We start from the raw sequence: 19,588 nt of genomic DNA on the forward strand, positions 1-19,588 counted from the left end.
TCTTTTCTTGGTACAGTAGCGGTGTTGAAACTGGCTGACGGCGAACAAGCAGACCGAAGTTGCTTGATTTGACTTGCTAAGACCTCTGACAGGACAAGACGACAGACGCTGGGATTTAACGCCGCCTGCTTCTTTCTAGGCCTGGACTGTCTCTGTTTTTAGCCATTTAGGAATAACACCCCCCGCCTCGCCCGCCCACATCTTTGTCCCGAATGAGCTCCTTCTGCAGGCGCTCCAACCCTCCGCTTTTCCTCTTTTCGCCTCCTTTCTGTCTACCGTGCCAACTCTCTCCCAAGGGATGTGGGAACCTTTGTACGCTGTCGGAACCTTTGCTATCGGTGTGCCTGTTGCTGCCCGGGGAAATCCTCCAAGTAGCTCCGACTAAGGGGACGTATTACCGTTGCGTACCCCAAGCGGAGGGATTGAGGAGCGACGAGAAGGAGGCGGTGGAGGAGGAGGAGGCGGTGACGGCGACAACGACGAGCGTTAAACGGGGGCCGGCGCGCACCAGGAGCGCGCGGAGCGCCTCAGCGCCCCCTCCCCCCTCGGGTTCCCTCAGCGGCCCTGGCCCGCAGCCCCGCTAGGAGGTGAGAGACTAGCCCGGACTCTGGCTGGAATCGCCAAGAGGAATGGATGGATGAGAGGAGGAAGAGATCGCGCACCAATGGAGGCGCCCGGGGGAGCGGGTGGGCCCAGGGGGTGGGTGGGTGGGTGGGAGGCAGAGAATGGGAAGCCCTCCGCCCCCGCCTCCCCGTGGCGCCAGAGAAAGAAGGCCAGGCATCGCATCGCGGTCGCCCTGAGAATGCATGGCCGCTGCGTTGCTTCAACCAGGCTTTGGCGTGGGCGCCCTGGGACGGAAAGGCCGGCACGGGGAGGTGTGGGCAAGGGGATCGAGGTTCTCGGCTGGGTGGGTGGGTGGAAGGAAGCTGGATGAAAGTAGTGTATTGGCAGAGCGTTCCCCGTGAATAAAGACGCGGGATTTCTTCTCTTTAACCTTTTGCTGCCTCGAAGGCTGGGAGACTTTTAAGGATCCTCAGGGAAGCGGCGGGTCAAATGTACCGGGAGCAAAGATGCGAATAAGGTTGTAAAGCTAGATGCTGAGTGATCGGTCGTTTGTCGTCCCGAGGGATAGGAGCTATTGCTGCAGAGAATACGAGGTCCTTGCCTTGTGCGTGGCTACTTCAAAATACTACCAACTCTTTGGAAGATCTTTGGATCGTTTTAAAAAGACTAAAATGTGACAAAAGTTAATATTGAAGATTTGGGCATAATGGTATAACTTAAGATTTGGCTGCCTGCTTTTCATTTTAATCAGTTGTGAACAAAAGTCTTGTGATAACACTTTGAAAACTTCAAAGAACACTTGGTAGTTGCTGTTTTATGTCGGTTCTATTTAACTCATCACATGTAGGCGAGTTAAATTTATTACCAAATAAATTAGAGTAATTCTAACGAAAAACTAGAAAATATGAATTAGGATAGTTATGTCATATATTAAATGAAGTTATTGTAGAAAAATGTGATGATACATTGTATATTTAACTGTGTCTACTGAGGGAACAGAATCTTTCTGTAACAGGTTTACCTCCAGTACACTGGTGCATCTGTTCTGGAGGATTGGATAAGAGACAGATTTTTGAAAAATGTGGTTGTACTAGAAGAGATCATAATGAATGGGGCTATCATTGAAGACTAATTGGAAGCTATAGCTGATGCAGAGTGTAGCTTTTGGTTTTTGAGTTGAATTCAAGGTGCTGATGATCTGTAAAGTCCTTCATGGCTTAGGATCTGGATACTTGTGAGTCTATCTCTCCTTCATGGTTCCTGCCCGCTTATGAGATCTGACAGGGTCTTGTTAATAAAGAAGTGTCATTGATGGGGGTCAAGGAGTAATGCCTTTTCTCCATAGTGAGGGGAGGAGTATCCAGGAGGGGGTTGACCTTGTCCTCTCATTGATTGGGCTGAGTCAGATAAACTCTTTGGGCCATGCCCTGGTCACCAGGTGCCACCCAGTTATCGACTCAGCCCCTCAACCGGCGGCTGTGATCATCCCAAGCTCCTGGAAAATTTTAAAGAAAGGATTTAACTCACTGTTTACTTGATTGCATTCGCTGCCTCCCTGCCTGAGTGAGTAACTGGCTCTTGACTGAGTCCCTGGCCGGGAAGATAGAGAGAGAGCACGTGCAGCAAGCCTTTCAGGGCAACGCGCAGCCCAGGTCATAAAGAGAGACCTAGGGCACTAATCGAGACAGCGGATGAGGGGACGTTCCCCCTGGAAGCCCCGGGAAAGCAGTCACGTCAGAGAGGCTCAGCCGGAGCGTTCCGCCGCTCCCCCTCCCAGGGGGTCGAATGGCGAACCGCGGCATTTTTAAACGCAACGGAGCACCCGTGCCTGCCTGCGAGTGCCAGAGAGTGATAGCGGCCTGCAGGAGCTCACAAAGCTCGGAAGAGAGCGGAGGAAGTGAGAGAGAGAGTTCTCCAGTGGCAGTGGAAGCCGCGCGGCAGCCCCAAAGGCACAAGCCGCTTCCACGTGTTCCTAGGGAGAAGAACTTTTTGAATTTGGAGCCGGTGGCCATTTTGGAACCACGTGATCCAAGATGGCAGCGCCCAGCAGCACAGAGGATGCCAGCAGGACTCAAGCCTGCTGCCAGCAGCCCCACTGGAGGAGCAGAGGATAAGCTAACCTGCTCAGAGACAGCTATAGAGGCTGCTAAGGGAAGAGGAGGAGGCAAGGCAAAGGCAAAGAGAAAGCATGTCTCCTCCAAGGGGGCCAAAGAGGCAGGCTGCAGCTCCAAGCCCTCCAAATATGAAAGGCGGAGGCACCGAGCCTTGGAGCGTATTTGCCACAAGGCCAGCAGCAAGAAGGCTACCCCTGGCCAGGAACCTGGGAAAGGATTTCCAGGGATTCTTTCTCCTGGCAGGACTGAAGATGGGGACCCCCCCCCAAGTGAGGATTCCCTTTGATACTTTGGGCATCTGGGTGGCTGCACAAGGATGGCAATCACCCCCATGCCCCACAGCAGCGGGACCCTCACCACAGCCCTTCCCGTCCACACCTGCTGGCACAGTGGCAGGAATACCACCCACATCAGGAATGCCCAGCTTCCAGGATATGAGGTTGCGGGTCTTCCAGCAGTGCATGGAGCAGCCTTTCAGCAGCCACAGATGCAGACCCAGGCAGCCCCCGTGCCTAGGGTCTCGGAAGGGCTAGAGACTCAGGAGGAAGATTTTCCAGAATCACCTGCCTCCTCCCAGGGAACAGCGATTCGGATTCCAAAGAGGGCGAAATCAGAGAGGATAGACTCTCTGAGGACGAAGGCATGCCTCCTCCCAAACCTACCTTCTCCAGATTGTTCCAGCCCATCGAGGCAGACACAGTGCCCACACCCAAGTCTTTCCTAGACATGATCAAGCGGCAGTGGGCCTCTGCCACGGCAGGCCCCATGCCCACTTCCACGGACAAGACCTTCTTCAATGTGGACAGGGACATGACCCAGGTGCTTTCGCAACCCACCATCAACGTGCCTGTCATGGCCCTGCATACGCCTACTAACATCCCAGGGGAACCAGAGGATGCCCTGAACGTGGAAGACAAAAAAGCTGACCTCACCTTACAGAGGACGCATCAAGCAGCGGCCTGGGCAGTAAGAGCAGCCACCACCGCCTCCTTCTTCAACCGGTCTTCTCTGCTGTGGCTGCAAGGCCTGCAGCAGCAAATCCCCATTTCGGATGGCAGGGCCCACCAAGACATCAACAAGCTGGTGGCTGCCACCCAATTCTCCTCAGATGCTACCTCAGCTGCAGCCAGGTTTGCCTACAGGGCAATCACCTCATCTGTGGCATCTTGCAGGCTGCTTTAGCTGAAACAGTGGCAAGCAGAAGTACACCACAAATGGTGCCTGGCATCGGCCCCCTTCACAGGAGAATCCCTCTTTGGAGCATCCCTCGACTCATTCCTGGTAGAGAACAAGGACAAGTGGAAGGTGCTCCCCACCGTTCACAAGAAGTCCAACTTCAGGGTGGCACCATATCCTAGACACCCCAACTCCCAGGGTCAGGATTTCGGGTCGTTCTTCCGGGGTCAGGATTCCTTCAGGGGGTCAGAGTTTGGGTACTCGGGCCCCAGGCAGTACCAGGGAGGTTTTTCATCCTGGCAGAGATACCCAGATAGACAGCAGAAGGGCAGGCAGTAGAAGAGGCCCTTTTGAGGGGGCGGAGGAGGCAGCGGGCTCAGATGGCGCAAGGACAATGGAACCAGGCGGAACTGACTCACAACATAAACTGGTTGGAGCTCAGGGCAGTCCGCCGGGCCCTTCTTCAATTTCGTCACCTTGTCAGGGGCAGCCACATCTTAGTCCTCACAGATAACATCACCACCAAGGCTCATATAAACAGACAGGGGGGACCAGACCGAAGGCCCTCATGAAGGAGGCCAAACGACTGGGGCAGTGGGCCAAAAGGAACCTTCTGTCATTGACTGCGGAACATATAGCAGGGGTGGACAACATCAGAGCTGACTGGCTCAGCCGGACCTAGGTGGACAATTCAGAGTGGAGGCTGCAGCCGACGATATTCGAGGAAGTGGCAAGGCACTTCGGACGCCCAGAGGTCAATCTATTTGCCACCCCTTTCAACACCCAGCTCCCGAGGTTTTATTCCAGGTATCAGACACGGGGGGTGGAGGGGGTGGATGGTCTCCGATACCCATGGCCCTGGGTGCTCCTCTATGCCTATCAATCATTACCCCTGATTCCCAAGGTCATACATAAAATCCTGTGGAAGGGGGCGGAGGTGGTAGTGATTGCCCCACACTGGCCCCGGAGGCTTGGGTTTGCCGATCTCCAATCTCTCTCGGTGGACAGGCCCCGGAGGATCCCCCAGGAGAGGATGTCCCTCACCCAGGGATCGCTGGAGCACCCGGACCCTCAGTGGCTTCAGTTGACCGCTTGGCGCTTGAGCAGAGCATTCTGAGGGAAGGCCACTTCTCCCCCAGGGTGATACAGACTATTCAGGCGGCTCGCAGACCTTCCACGGAGCGCATTTACGGCACTACATGGTGTCCCTTTTCAACATGGTGCAGCTCCAGGGGCCACGATCTGGTTCGAGGCACGATCCTGCAGGTTCTGGACTTCCTTCAGGCAGGCCTGGACATAGGGTTAGCTCCCAACACAATTAGGAGACAGACCTCGACCATCTCATCGGTACTTCTGTGCGGTAGGTCTCAGTCCTTGACTCACCACCCTATGGTCAGGCGATTCCTCAATGGGGCATCCAATCTTAAGCCACCTACGGTGCACAGGTGCTCCTCCTGGGACTTGCATAAGGTGTTGGATGCTCTGACAGGCCCTCTTTTCGAAACCTTGCGAACTGTGTCTCTAGTTTTTGACTCTTAAAGTGGCCTTTTTGGTGGCCATCACTTCAGCCAGGTGGCTATTCGAACTACAGGCTCTGTCGGCTAGGTAGGATCTCTGCGTGTTCCACCAGGACAGTGTGGTACTAAGGTTGGACCCCTCCTTCACCCCTAAAGTGTGCTCCTGCTTCCATCGCTCGCAGGAATTGATATTGCCCAATTTCTGCCCGGACCCCTCTCACCCGTTAGAGAGGAAGTGAGGAGGGCTCTGAGGATTTACCTCAGAGGAACCCGGCCGAACAGGAAGTCTGAAGCCCTGTTTGTCTCTTTCCAGCCGGGATCCCTGGGAAACAAGGTGACATCCACCACCATAGGCAGGTGGTTACGAGCCTGTATTGTTACCGCCTACCAAACCCGGGGTCTGCAAACACTGAGCTGTATTACAGCGCATTCCACACAAAGCACGGCCACCTCAATGGCCTGGGCCACCCAGGCCTCATTGACTGAGATCTGTAGGGCTACTACGTGGTCTTCCCCCTCACCATTTGTGAGGAACTACAAACTGGACTCCTTTGCCTCTGCAGAGGTTTCATTTGGGCATAGGGTGTTGCAGGCTGTGCACAGGACGCAGGTGACGCCTCGCCAGGCATAAGGTTTGTGCGAGCTCTTATGGGTAATCCTCCCTAGGGACATGTAAGCTTTGGTACGTCCCATTCTGGATACTCCTCCCCTCACTATGGAGAAAGGGTGTTTGTACTTACCTGATACGCCTCTTCTCATAGTGGGGGAGGAGTATCCAGCCCCTCCCTGATAGGGTTATGTGACATGAGCGTTATGTTTGATAGTTGAGCTGTTCTGTTGAAGAAATAAATAAAGGTTGAAACTAACATAAAGTCTGGAGTGGATGACACAGTGAGTCAAATAAGGTTCTTCGCCGATAACTGGGTGGTACCTGGTGACCAGGACGTGGCCCAAAGAGCTTATCTGACTCAGCCCAATCAATGAGAGGACAAGGTCAACCCCATCCTGGATACTCCTCCCCCACTATGAGAAGAGGTATCAGGTAAGTACCAATGCCCTTTCTGTTGCCCTCGCTGCCCTTTGGCATAGCATGCCCTGTCTCTCCCCACCTTGTCCATAGAGCTCCAATTATGTTGCCCTTTAGGGCGGTTTTAAAAACCTGGCTGTTCCTCCAGCACCGGGCTGGGATGATTTGTGAACTCACAGGGTATTATGTATTTGTATCGTTGTCTTCCCTTGTGGAGTGGACAGGCTCAACTATAGTGGTGGTAGGTGTACTGTTGAAACGTCTGAAGGATCAGGTGGCAGATATATCCTCCTGGAGAAAATCTTGTCTATATGTAGTCAGCAAAAGTTAACACCTATATAATGACATATAATCAATAAAACCGTCAAGCCGTTCTCCTGGCATGGCTGTTTTATTATCTTGATTCCTTACAATTTATTGTCTTGGTTTTGTTTTAATCTCCTTTGTTAGAAGCTTTGAATCATTTGGCAATTGGGTGGCACCAGAAATTGAATTAATAAAGACTTTTTAATGCCATGATCAGACAGCTGAAGAATAATAGCATGATAGAAAGCAAAACTTGAAAAAAAGAGAAGAGAGAAGCTTGATAGCCAAATGTTTGTACAGAGACTGATTATGTGCCATCAAGTCATTTTTTACTTTTAGTAGATCTTTTAGAGACTACATACATAGTTTTTCTTCCAGATGATCTATCCTAACGTGTTTTTTCCGGACTCCCAAGAGTGCACTGATCACCGCTATAACTGAGTCCATCCACTTTGCTGCTGGCTGTGTTTTTCTTCTCTTTCCTTCTACCTTTCCCCAGCATTAAAACCTTCTCCAGAGCATCTTCGTATAATGTGTCTGAAGTAGGTAAATTAGAGCCTGGTAAATTGTGCCTCATGTGAGAATGTGGGCTGATTTGTCAAGAGATGTTTTATATTCTAGGGAAGGGAAATACATATAATTGACTTGTGTTTCTTCCATTTTTCAATTTTATCCGAAGTACAATTTTTGCATCTCATATATATATATTTAGTACATTAATAACTTTTGCATCTTTTTTTCAAATTTTCCTGGAGAGTGTGAAAATTCTAATTTGAATAAGATAGAAATGTAGAGAAATGGGAAATAGGAGAAATGAATGCCATTATATCTTGTCCAGGAGCCTGTCAGAAATTGTTCTGAAAAGTTTGAATTTAGTAAGGCTTGACTAGACAAAGAGGACTTATTTAGTGAAATAATAATTCACACATTAAGCCAGGATAATTTATTGATTATGATATAGGATTAGGATGGAATAGATTGGGGTTCAGTTCTATTCTTAACCGTACACTCTATTACTTTGAAGCAGTGTCAGCACAAACTTAATTTACAGGATTGTGATTATAGAGTAAAAGTAAAGAAGGTGCTTTTAGAGCAGGGGTGTCAAACTGGCGGTCTGCGGGCAAGATGCCTCATGTGCGGGCCACGCCCATCCCAGCTCCGCAAAGGGAAAAAATATTGTGATACATCATGTGACTGCAATGTGATACAGTAAATTTGACGCCCGTGTTTTAGAGCATCTTAAGCATCCAGAAGAAAGGCAGGATATCAGACATATTCAGTAGCATATTCTTCTATTTTTGTTGGTTATGGGCTAGTTATTTCAGTTCTGTTAGTGAGCCTGAGTTTTCCTGGGTCTTCATCTACATGCTTCAGCCAGGTTTTCTCTGAAGCTTATAATTGTACTTTCCAAACCAAGAGGTGTGATTATGAAAGCAATCACTAAGGAAGTTGTATGTGAACCCATCTATCATGATTTGAAAATTTAAATTTATTTTTTTCCTTAGGATGGGTTCAGTATTCTAAGTAAGCAAAACAAGTAAGCTCCATTGTGGATTTACATTACATGTAAACCAGGTCAGCAAAGTGAATGTTGAGAATAATTAAGAGTGAAAAGACATCTGAGTTTAAATTATTAATTTGTGAAACAGAAATGGAAAGGGAATGTGGGAATGTCATCTGTGTATTATATGAAATATTGGAACAGTTGTAAATCTGTATTTTGCATACATATATGAATAACCTTATTTTTCCTAAATGCTTTTAAAAGGTTTTTATTTGTATTTACCAATGTGCATGAAGCTTTACAAAATAAAATGCAGTCATCTCAGCAGGTAATAACATCTAGTGGAACCTTCTAACTTGAAAAGTAAACACGTTCATCTCTAATTAATACTTAAATGGGGAACCACTAATTAATACTTAAATGGACAACCACAAATTCTAGATTTCTCTAGATTGAAAGCTGGAAAAAAAACCAACACCAAAGAAGAATCAGTCACCAGTCTGATTCTTCATATCCTGATAAAAATACTTTCACCAAGATTGGCTGTCAGCAACTATTTCTTTAGTTTTGCACACTTTTGTTTATGTCTTCTGTTAGCTTCTTTTTTGACTGCCTTCAATTTTTCCTATTATCAGGGGCTTCTTAACTAATTTTTGCCTTTGTTTTATGTGCCTTAAACTTTAGTTTTGTTATTAGCATCTCAGTGATATATCACAAGGGAGAAGTCTGGTGTTACTTCACCTAGAAGTGAATCATTTCTTCTGATCCAAGGTATTCTTAATAGTTTTCTCCAGCACCTTAATTCAAAGGCATTAATTTATTTAGCTTTTCTAATCATTCAGCTTTCTGAACCATGTGTTATAGGTGGAAAAGACCATGAGTGTCAACATTTGTTGGTTACTGTAATTTTGCAGTTTATTTCCCAAACCTGTCAGTCTTTTTTATAAATAGCAGGTGTCTCTTTTATTTTATGGCTGCATGTCATAATTATTTGATTGTAGCCAAGAAATATAGAAAATGCATAGTTCTTCCTGCTTGTGACAACCAAGTGATGTCTGAAATTTTGCAACTGTGATCTAGTCGCCCTAGCAGGAATCTAATCTGCACTGTAGAATTAGGGTCAATCACATATTTTTAGAATGTTATTCTTTGAGCAACATGAATAATAGTGAATACTACTGTCCTCATTGTTGCAAGTAACAATAAGCTTCTGTTGATGGTGTTACTTCTGTAATTTATATATGCTGGCCAACACAATATTTACTAAGGCTCTTAAAGAGTTGTATTAGTTTAACTTTGGATTTATACACTATACTTAACTAGAAATTAACCTTTAGAAATACCATTTTCTGTTTTTTTTTCTTTTTTGAAAAACTGGACAATGGTGAAGAAGACCATTTGAATTTGCTCAGAGTATTTCCTGTTAATATCATTTCTCTTAATTCTGACAGGAAGCACTGGTAATGCAGACAAAGTATATGTTATAACTCTGGTGGATCCTAATTTGAGGTAAATCCTCCGTAATCCTTCTATGTTAGCATGGCCTTCATTGAAGCATGCCTTTTTACCAGTTGGCTGTACATTGGCCCATTTTTTTCCGGGGCCAAAAGTGTCTATTACCAGACAAGTATAATCATTGATTATCTTTTTATCTAATATAATCTTATATAACTTTGTAAATATGTTAAGAATGCTTCCCTGGAGTAGTACTACCCTAGAGTAGTACAGACAAGAAGGAATTGATTGTAGATCATACATAAAATCATTGAGAGTCTAGTACCTGTAATAGTTTGAACAAAAGAGGGAATGTCGGCAATGCAGCTTTTCATAATTCATTTCTATTACAGCATTATAATATGACAGTTTGAAATTGTTGAGGCTGAAACAGCTATCTGCTAGTCTTTTGTGCTAACTCACACAAAAGTGGGTTTGAGTAAATAGCTCATGAAGGCATTAGCACAAACTTTCCCATGGAAATCTTACATATCTACCATTTCTAAAATGTGAAATTGACATAAGTGTAACTAGAAATATGCAGTCTTTTGGATTCAACTGGAAATAAGATAGTTTTCCTGGAAACAGAAATAGCTGCTTTAATGAGTAGCAGCCAGCATTGCATCCACCTTCCCTTATGTTCCAAAACTGTTCTTATCAAAGCAATACAAATACAAAGCAATACATAGCTGTATTATTGATATTTATTCTGAACCTTCAGGACAAATTCCAATTTGCAGGAAGAGTATTGCAACTCTGGACAAGAATGACAAACTATGCATAATCTAATTTGTGGTATTCAATATGAACTGCATTACAGAGTCCTCGACTTACAACCATAATTGAACCCAAAATTTCTGTTAAGACATTTGCTAAGTGAGACATTTGTTAAGTGAGTTTTGCCCCATTTTACGAACTTTCTTGCTACAGTTGTTAAGTGAATCACTTTAGTTGTTACGTTAATAACACGGTTGTTAAATGAATCAGGGCTTCTCCATTGACTTTGCTTGTCAGAAGGTCATAAAAGGAGATAGGATGAACCTGGGACACTCCAACTGTCATAAATGTCAGTCAGTTGCCAAACATCTGAATTTTGATCACTTGATCATGGGGATGCTGAAATGGTAATAAGAGTGAAAAACGGTCGTAAGTCACATTTTTCAGTGCCGTTGTAACTTTGAATGGTTATTAAATGAACTGTTGTAAGTCGAGGACTACAAGTTTACATTTGGTAGAACTTGCTTTATTTTCAACCATACACTTTTCTACTTGGAAGTTATTGAATGTAATTTGTATGCTTGACTAAGACGAGAACGTATCTTGCAATTTACATAGTGTTCTTAATGGATGATAGAGTGCTGTTATAAAAATGTAGCTGGTAAGACAGGACTTATCCATTTCAACAACAAAGAGCAGAATGAACTGCCAAAGTTTTGTTGATTTAGAAAGACAATAAAGAAAGGCCTAGCTTAATTAGTTAGAAGTTAATTAGCTTCTGTTGTAAGCATGTTCTTAAATATGGGGTGAGTTTCTGAAAAGGCAAGATTATGCAATATCAGATTTCATACTGATAACTATGCTGAAAGAATAAGTTACTGATGTTATATAACAGTTTTACCATTTACCTGGGTATTCAAAGTGGGTTGGATTTGGGTTGTTCTTAGATTGCAGCAAAAGTAATCCTCTCTTTCTTACTCAGCCAAGTCCCAAGCTAAGTTGATTTTCTACATCAAGATAGGCCCAAGTTAGAATAAGGATTATAGTTTAGATACATAGAAAACATAAATAAAAGCAGATGTTTGCCACCCACTCAGTTATGTAGTGCAACCCAGATATACCGGTATGTTCTAATATTTTAAATAGTAATTTATGATATTACGTAATCTGAATCTTGCCTACAGCTAAAAATATTTATTGGAGTATTGTATGCACTAGGCTTTGAGAGTTACTTTGGTAGATAGCATAGCTTGGGAACTTTCTGATTCATATTGTAAATGAGGCAACCTGTTCTGTCATCAGCAGTTTTTGTTCTATACTTATCATCAGATACTGCCATGTACTTATTTTTTTTCTAGAATTAGAATGGAACTGAGTTATTCTACTCGATTTCAATATAATGGAGGTGTTAAAAGACTGTCATTTTGTTCTCATCCCAAGTTTGTTTGTGTGTGTGTGTGTGTGTGTTTCTGCTTGCCAAATTTTTCTGCTACTATATTCTCTTTTATTAATCTACCAAAGAAATAATTTAAAGGATACAACAAATACAGTTTGGCTTTTATCTTTTTTGCTAGTACATCAGGTTTTAATTGCTTGTACCCTTCTGGATAATTCATTCCTTTGTGGATACTTCTTTCAGACAAATCTTTTCTACTCTTGGGAGTTATCTGAAATTTTGTGCCATGATTGTTAATTATAAACTGTACAGGACATTTTAATAAGTTGATTTTTCCATGAAAATACAATAAATCAAATTTATTTGTCAGTCTTAGCTCATGAGATTTGGTTCTAAATTGACTTTCTGTTGTATTTAAGAAATGTTATGCTCCCAAATTAGCTTAGTTTGCCCTTTTATTAATAATAGTAAAATACATTTATGTAAAAAATATTTTTTGATCTATTTATTTATCTGATGTTTCAAAAAGCTAAGTAAATTTAATTCTTAAAATTATTGGATGAATAGAGAAACTTACATGGAATAATATTTTAAAAAATCAGACCTGATTTTCATGTCTTTATTCAAAATGTTGAAATATCTATTCTCATCTTGCTTCCCATTGATAAATACTGTAGTAACAAGGGTTGTAACTTAGTAAAAGTTTTACAAATATGAGATTGATGTTTATACAGTAGTTTCTTGGAATAAATACTTGACTCCTTTTCTCATGTAAGGAAATAAATTCTTCTTCCTCTACTTTTTATTTTTTTCTTACTGCTTCTTTATCTTATTTCTTTATCTTAACCTTGTGATTTATCACAATTATTCTAAATCACTTTTTCTCCAGACCCATACAATCCTGTGTAATTTGTGTATGTGAAGTAATGCATCAAGAATACAACTTTTTATGTGTACCTATTATGTTAGGGGAATAGAAGATGATTTTTTTAAGAGATAATTCTGAGCTGTCAACATATTGTAATTAATCATTAGAAAATAATTTGCTCATCAATTTGAAATGAGTGCTACCACCATTGATTAAAGGCTGATTTGTGTGTGTAGAGAGATAAAGGTTGGAATAACCTATCATAAAACTAGTGAGATGGGATGTTTTATTTAATTTTCCTTGATAGATGGCTTTGAACTAGGTTAGACATGTATGAAAAATGAGGGGAAGCTAATGTCTTTTGTGGTTACCTGGCTGGGATAGACTATTCATATTTTATATCTCAAGTTTATCATGTGGCAAGTAGCCCTCTAAAGTAGCATTTAGTTACATAATAGAAAATAAGATAGCTATATGATACTGAAATGGGTATGCAGGTGAGGGAAAGTTGGTTTTATGGTAAGACTTTGCTTGATCCAGTAAGTGGTTCACCAGTATAAGTTGACGCTGGTTGGGTATGAGCGTCGCTAAAATAAAATTGGTTTTGATAAGATTTTTATTGTATACAGGATGTATCAAACATCTGGCCCTGAAGCCCAATCATAATATGTTTTAATAATTTTTTCCAGAGAAAATATTACTATACAAAGAAACGTTTGAAATCATCAAAGGAGCAAGCAAATGTTTACAAAAAGTGGCAACCAATTTTAACATTTAATGTAATTTATATGATACATTGCCTACAGGGCCTGACTTTTGCTACCTTCTATACATAAAGTATTTGTCAAATAAGGACTGATAGCTTTAAACACATTATTAGAATAAAAATCTTCCATTAAAAATATTCTATTCAATTATTTAATAATTTAGAAAAATCCTTAAATCCGACTGCATTTGTTGATTTTGTTACGTTGATCTTTTATTGAATTTTTTTAAAGAAGCCTCAGTTGAAGGTCCGAAGCCAACCTGGTTATTTAAGTTGAAAAAAAAATAGAACATATTCCTATTTGCAGGGAAGATAAATTTAGACCTAATTTAAAAAGGAAATAAACAAGCTTTGGGAAGCACAGACGTCACATTTAACATTATGTTTATTTTAAGGAAGTTGTTATGTAACTGTCTTCATGCTCTCTGGCTTTATTTTTTTTCTTTCTGTCTTTCTTCCTGTACTTAATCTGATGAGATTAGAAATCTAATTTCTTAGATTAAATTTAGATTAGAAATCTAATCAGGTCTGAAGAAATGGAAGCAATCAGTATATATGTTACTGTGAAAGACAGAAATTGGTGAATGTCGACTTTCACCGGTGACTGTCAACACATACCAAATACGTAGGGTTAGGGTTAGGGTTAGGGTTAGGTATTTAGTGTAAGTCATAAATAAGGGTATTTAGCAAATATTTCGGACATTCACCGGTGAATGTCGACATTCACCAGATTTCTGTCTTTCACTGTAACATATATTTAAACAGTGATCAATTTGGATTGGCTTGTACTTTAGGTTCCTTATTTTTCTCTTAATAATTTCCAGTATTCACTGTGCAGCTATACAGTGTTGGGTTCACATGTAATACTACCCCATGATTTCTTGACTTAACGTCCCTGACTGAGTTTGAGTTTTTCAAAAGGGAACTGGACTGTCTTTGTTTTTGCTTGAAGATGTTCCATTTCTCATCCAAGGAGCTTCTTCAGAACTGAAAATGACAAAAAATTAATTATGCATTAAAACATTATAATAGTTGTTGTAAATCTATGTTAATTCAGGTATTTCAATAACTCCGTTACTTGTTAATTTTTCAATTCCTTCATCTATTCCACTATTTAATTTTGATTTTACATTGGTGATCTGCTTTCCTTATTATTGCTCTTTTGGTTGTACAAATACTGTATTCTTTTATTCATTTCACATTTATTCTGTAAATATTAATTGATTATATATCCCTGTTTGCATTAAATATATGACTTGTAATTAAAATTTATTATAGAAAATTCTGTAAACTATTATAGCCAATGACAGGCATGAGTTACAACATTAAACTATCATTTGGTAAATATTTGTCTTATTCATTTTAAAAACGTGTGTGACAGAAGTCACAAGAGTTTTCAAAAGTTGAGAATATTTTATTATAAAGTGAGCAAATGTATGTATGCATGTTTTGTATTACATTCATTGGAAAATATTAATCAGGAAAGATTCAGATATAATCCTGCCTGCATGTTTTAAGACAATTTACATTTGCTTCAGTTTGGAATTGTATCATCATAGAGATGCCAGATGTTTAAAGTGCTTGTTATCATGTTATATTTTCAGCTGTAAATTTAAATAAATGGTTGGAGACTTTGTCATTATACCCATGGCTGGCCATGAAAAGGATATCATAATTCTAAAAAGTAATGTGTTAATAAGAGTTCTAAATTAGCCATAGAGGAATCTGGAGAATTTTCAACAAACGTGGCTTGTGCTACATCGTGCCTTACAACTTGTCAATTTTATCTGATGTTTATTTTCTCTATTTTAATTTGTAGGGCTGCCGTAATACAGATCATGAGCAGGTAATGCACAAGGAGTGCTATTGGGAATCATGTCGGACGAGTCAGTCTCAGGGAGTGATCCAGATGTGGACCCCGATTTGGAGCAGGAGGATATGGAAGAGGAAGAGGAGGAAGAAGATGATGAGGAAGCAATGGAGGAGGACAATGATGGAGATGATGAAGAGGATTTACTTGATGAGAATGGTGAGTAAATGGATTCGGGAAGCAATGAATATTTTGCTGGAAGTGTGTATTCTGATGATTTTAATTTTATACAATAAAATAGTTTTAATTGTTTAAATCTGATACAAAATATAGATTTGTTCATTCTGGAACATTTGATGCAATTTTGGAACACTTTAATTGATAGTTTATATAAGGAGCAGCCACGTCGTCTGGGTTGGTAACTTGGACTGCTATGACTAAAACAATATGTCAAATTTGTAATCTGGACAGAGCCACTTAACCAAGGAAGCCTACATCTTGCAAATATATCCAAAGGAATGCTATGCTTTTGATTCACACCACAATATCTATTATATATTTCCTGTAAAATGATTGGCACTTCAAAAAGATTCAAATAAAATAAAATTACAGCCAAAGCTGTATGTACTGTAGCTTCTTTTGTTAAAAAATCTCGGTCAAGGAAATGAACTAAAATGTAGAGTATGCTGATATTCTCAGTATGTGAATATCAGAATAACATTCTGCTATTTTTGATTATTTTAAACAATTTGTGATCTGAACTTATTGATAACTATTCGGTACACAAGTCTGAAATTTTGTAAAGCACTGAACACTCCCTTCATATCTTTTGGAAATGTTATTCATTTTTTTTCTGGTATCTTTGGGAAGAGATATAAATAAAAAATGCAAGATGAATTCCTTGAATTGAAAAATAGATTTCCAATATTGGACTATCAGATGATTCCAAAATACCTTACAGTCACAAAATGAATGTGATGGCCTTCATTGTATCTAGTACAACGGTAGAATTGTATTGGGCTCAGTTAAAGCTATGTAACTAATTCAGGTTGACAGTTGTATCTTTGATAAATTTGTTTGATGTTTTTAAAATCCAGTATGACCTTTTGGGAGTGTTTCAGTGATACGAGTGGCAGAGCTTTATGGTTAGATGTGAATGTGCATGATTATGCCGGCTCTCACACCTAGCTTCTTTAAAGTGTATTTTCCTGCTTGCCTCTGTTCTCCATAGTGAGGGGGGAGGAGTATCCAGGATGGGTTAACCTTATCCTCCAGCTGATTGGACCTAGTCAGATAAGCTCTTGGGACACGCCCCTTGCCCACCAGGCACTCTCCATTATTTGACTCAGTCCTCAACTGGACGGATTGCCATCCTGGATCTCCAAGAGCAACTTTAAGAAGAAAAGAAGAAGAAATCAGCAAGCAGCCGCAATTGAGCTGGAAAGCTCCCAAAGCGGCAGGAAATATTTGCCAAGAGCCCCCTTAGGGGGGCGGCAAGCTGCCCAGGCATCTGAGTGAGACAAGGATCACTCAGGGATCAATTCTGCCGGGCAAGCCACCAAACAGGGCACAAGCCTTCCATAGGCAAGCCCTGCTGCGCTGAATCCCCTCTCTCTAAGCAGAGGGAAAAAAATAATGTAGCAGTAGGCAGATTGCCATAAGCAATTGACTAGCAGTGGTTGTTAGCACGTGGGTAGGTGAGATCTAATCAGCTGGTGTTCAAGTTAAATGAAAGCTATGATTGTCCACATTCTTTTGCATCTGTATCCTTGGCATCTTTTCAGAATCATTACATAGTTACTGCCAGGATTTAAAAGTTCAGAAAGAGAGAAGGCAAATCTTCTAGTTTTAGTGCAGATGTATCTGAAAAAACCTAAGTAATAAATACTTCCCTGTTATACTTACAGCTTTATGCCTGCTTTTTATGGTAAAGAAAACTCAGACAAAATTAACTAGTTGAAGGTGTGTGATTTTTAAGGGCTAGGTGAGAGAAACCTATTTAAAGATGCTTAGGTTTAAAAAAAATGTGATCTTATTTGTTGACAATATTTATATCCTATATAATAAGAAAAGTCTAATGCATGTAAAAAGAATAACAAAAAAAAATATCTCATAATTCTTATTTAAAAAAAATATTTGTGTATTTGTTTAAAACATTTAAGGACCACAATAAATAACTATTGAAAAGAAAACAAAAGGTTAAAGGAGACTTAGTAGAGGTATAATAAAATATCTGTCTAATATCTGTCTATAAATATTGTAAAATAAATAAGTAAATACACATTTTCTTCTGTGTGAGCTGGCACACACTGACAAGAAAGGAACTAGGTAATACTATTATTCAAAGGTGTGCTTCCAGTTATAGGGTGGAAATGTGGAAGTATGTATGATATGATGAACGATGTTAAATTGAAACATTTATTGCATTTAACAGTACAAGGAAATAGGAAATAGGCTTGAAACAGAAGCAAGGGAGACATAAACATAACTGTTCTGTAGGGATTAAATATTGGGATAGTATCAGTAAATTTAATTATGGGCTTATAGCACTTTGTAACTGGCTGTTCTTTACCAGCATTTACCCGGACGGTCCCTGAAGCCTTCTGAGCGCTCAAAATGACCCTCCGAGCAAACCACTTCTGTTTGCTTTAAGTGCTCTGAAGGCTTCAGGGACCTTCAGGGCTCCTATAAAGCCTCTGGAGCCTGGGAAGGGCGAAAAATGGCTTTAAAAAAGGGTGAACTCAGTTGGCCAGCGTGCGCATGCGCGCTGGCCAGCTGACAGGGCAGCGCCTCGCATGCCCTGACAAATGGCTCCGCGTGCCACCTGTGGCACGCGTGCCATAGATTTGCCATCACTGTTATATAGTGCGAGTTGAGTTGCTATATGAGATATAGCATAGGCCATAGAAGTCTTGTAAATAGGGAAGGAAAATAAATACCATTGTTATACCGTGGGGGTGTGTGTGTGTGTGTGTGGAGATGGGGAAACAGGTATATTAATCAGTTGTGTAAATAACTGTCTCAGCTATATGCTTGTTAAATATTATACTTTAATTGAATATATTTAAGGTAGGGTATAGAATAGAATGCCAAGGCTGTTTACCAGGAGTTCTATCAATTTATGTGCCTTTTTCTTAAAACACTTTTGAATGAATGGAAATCATATTATGATATCTTAGATTACAATATTTGAACTAGAGGGGATAAATTCTTACAGTGGTTTCACACATTTGATGTTAAATTAAAAGAATTTGCATTGCATTACCATAGTTTCTTCTTCCAACCCACTGTTTAAAAAGCTGTAATACAATCAGCTGTACGTGGTGGTAAAAATGAGAATGTATTTCTTGGCTGACATCATTTTGATTGGTCTGACAAATGACCCTTCATGGCAACTTAAATGTGGAAGATGATGTATTAAGGAATGTTTTTGATATTCTTTATGATAAATAAAATATTTAGTGATACAAATTGGTATTTAACACTCAATAATTTAGTGAAAATTAATCCTCTTGATTAACATGAGTTTCAGGCAGCATCATTTTGAATATGATTCTTTGCAATTCCTTAAATATAACAATTCTAACAAAATATCAAATTCTAATGTGTTTTATTTATGTTATTAAATATTTGCAAATGTCATGTTTTTCAATGTTTTAATTAAAATTTGGTATACTATAATACAGTGATGGCTAACCTTTTTTGGCTCGCGTGCCACAATGGGGGGGAGCGCAGGGGGGTCGTGTGCGGGCGTGCCGCACCCATAATGCAATGCGTGACACCCCCCCACAGTGCGCATGCGCGCACAAAAGGCGCTCCCCCCATTTTTACATGCTTTTTTCGCCCTCCCCAGGCTCCAGAGGCTTTATAGGATCCTGTGGAGGGCGAAAAGAGCCTCCCCGCCCCCCCCGGAAGCCCTCTGGAGGCTTCAGGGATCGTCCGGAGGCTTCCCTGAAGCCTTCGGAACGCTTAAAACGACCCTCCGTGCAAACCGGAAGTCACTTCCGGTTTGCTCGGAGGGTCGTTTTAAGCGCTCCGAAGGCTTCAGGGACCATCTGGAGGCTTCCCTGACGCCTTCGGAGCGCTTAAAACGACCCTCCCAGCAAACCGGAAGTTGCTTGGAGTGTCGTTTTGAGCGCTCCGAAGGCGTCAGGGAAGCCTCTGGATGGTCCCTGAAGCCTTCAGAACGCTTAAAACGCGTGCCATAGGTTCACCATCACTGCTATAATAGATAAATATTTTGTTCCTTTCTCACTTTTTAAAAGCTGTACTTGTGTAGTTGTGAGCATTCTCATACAGTCTATATTTCCTGGACCAGGGCATATCATA

At 41.3% G+C, this 19,588-nt stretch overlaps 1 protein-coding gene across 3 annotated transcripts in view; it reads left to right on the top strand.

Moving 5' to 3' along the window:
- The first annotated feature begins 426 nt into the window (after positions 1–426).
- RAD54L2 (RAD54 like 2) overlaps positions 427–19,588 on the top strand; it is a 58,974-nt gene continuing 39,812 nt past the window's right edge. For all 3 annotated transcript variants that reach the window (XM_081934066.1, XM_081934067.1, XM_081934068.1), the window contains exons 1-2: positions 427–587; positions 15,269–15,478. In XM_081934066.1, coding sequence (XP_081790192.1) covers positions 15,325–15,478 — 154 coding nt within the window. In that variant the 5' untranslated portion in view covers positions 427–587; positions 15,269–15,324. The remainder of the gene's footprint in view (positions 588–15,268; positions 15,479–19,588) is intronic.

Source organism: Natrix helvetica, assembly GCF_964273705.1.
Source record: "Natrix helvetica genome assembly, chromosome: 1".
In the NCBI taxonomy this organism is placed as follows: Eukaryota; Metazoa; Chordata; class Lepidosauria; order Squamata; family Natricidae; genus Natrix; species Natrix helvetica.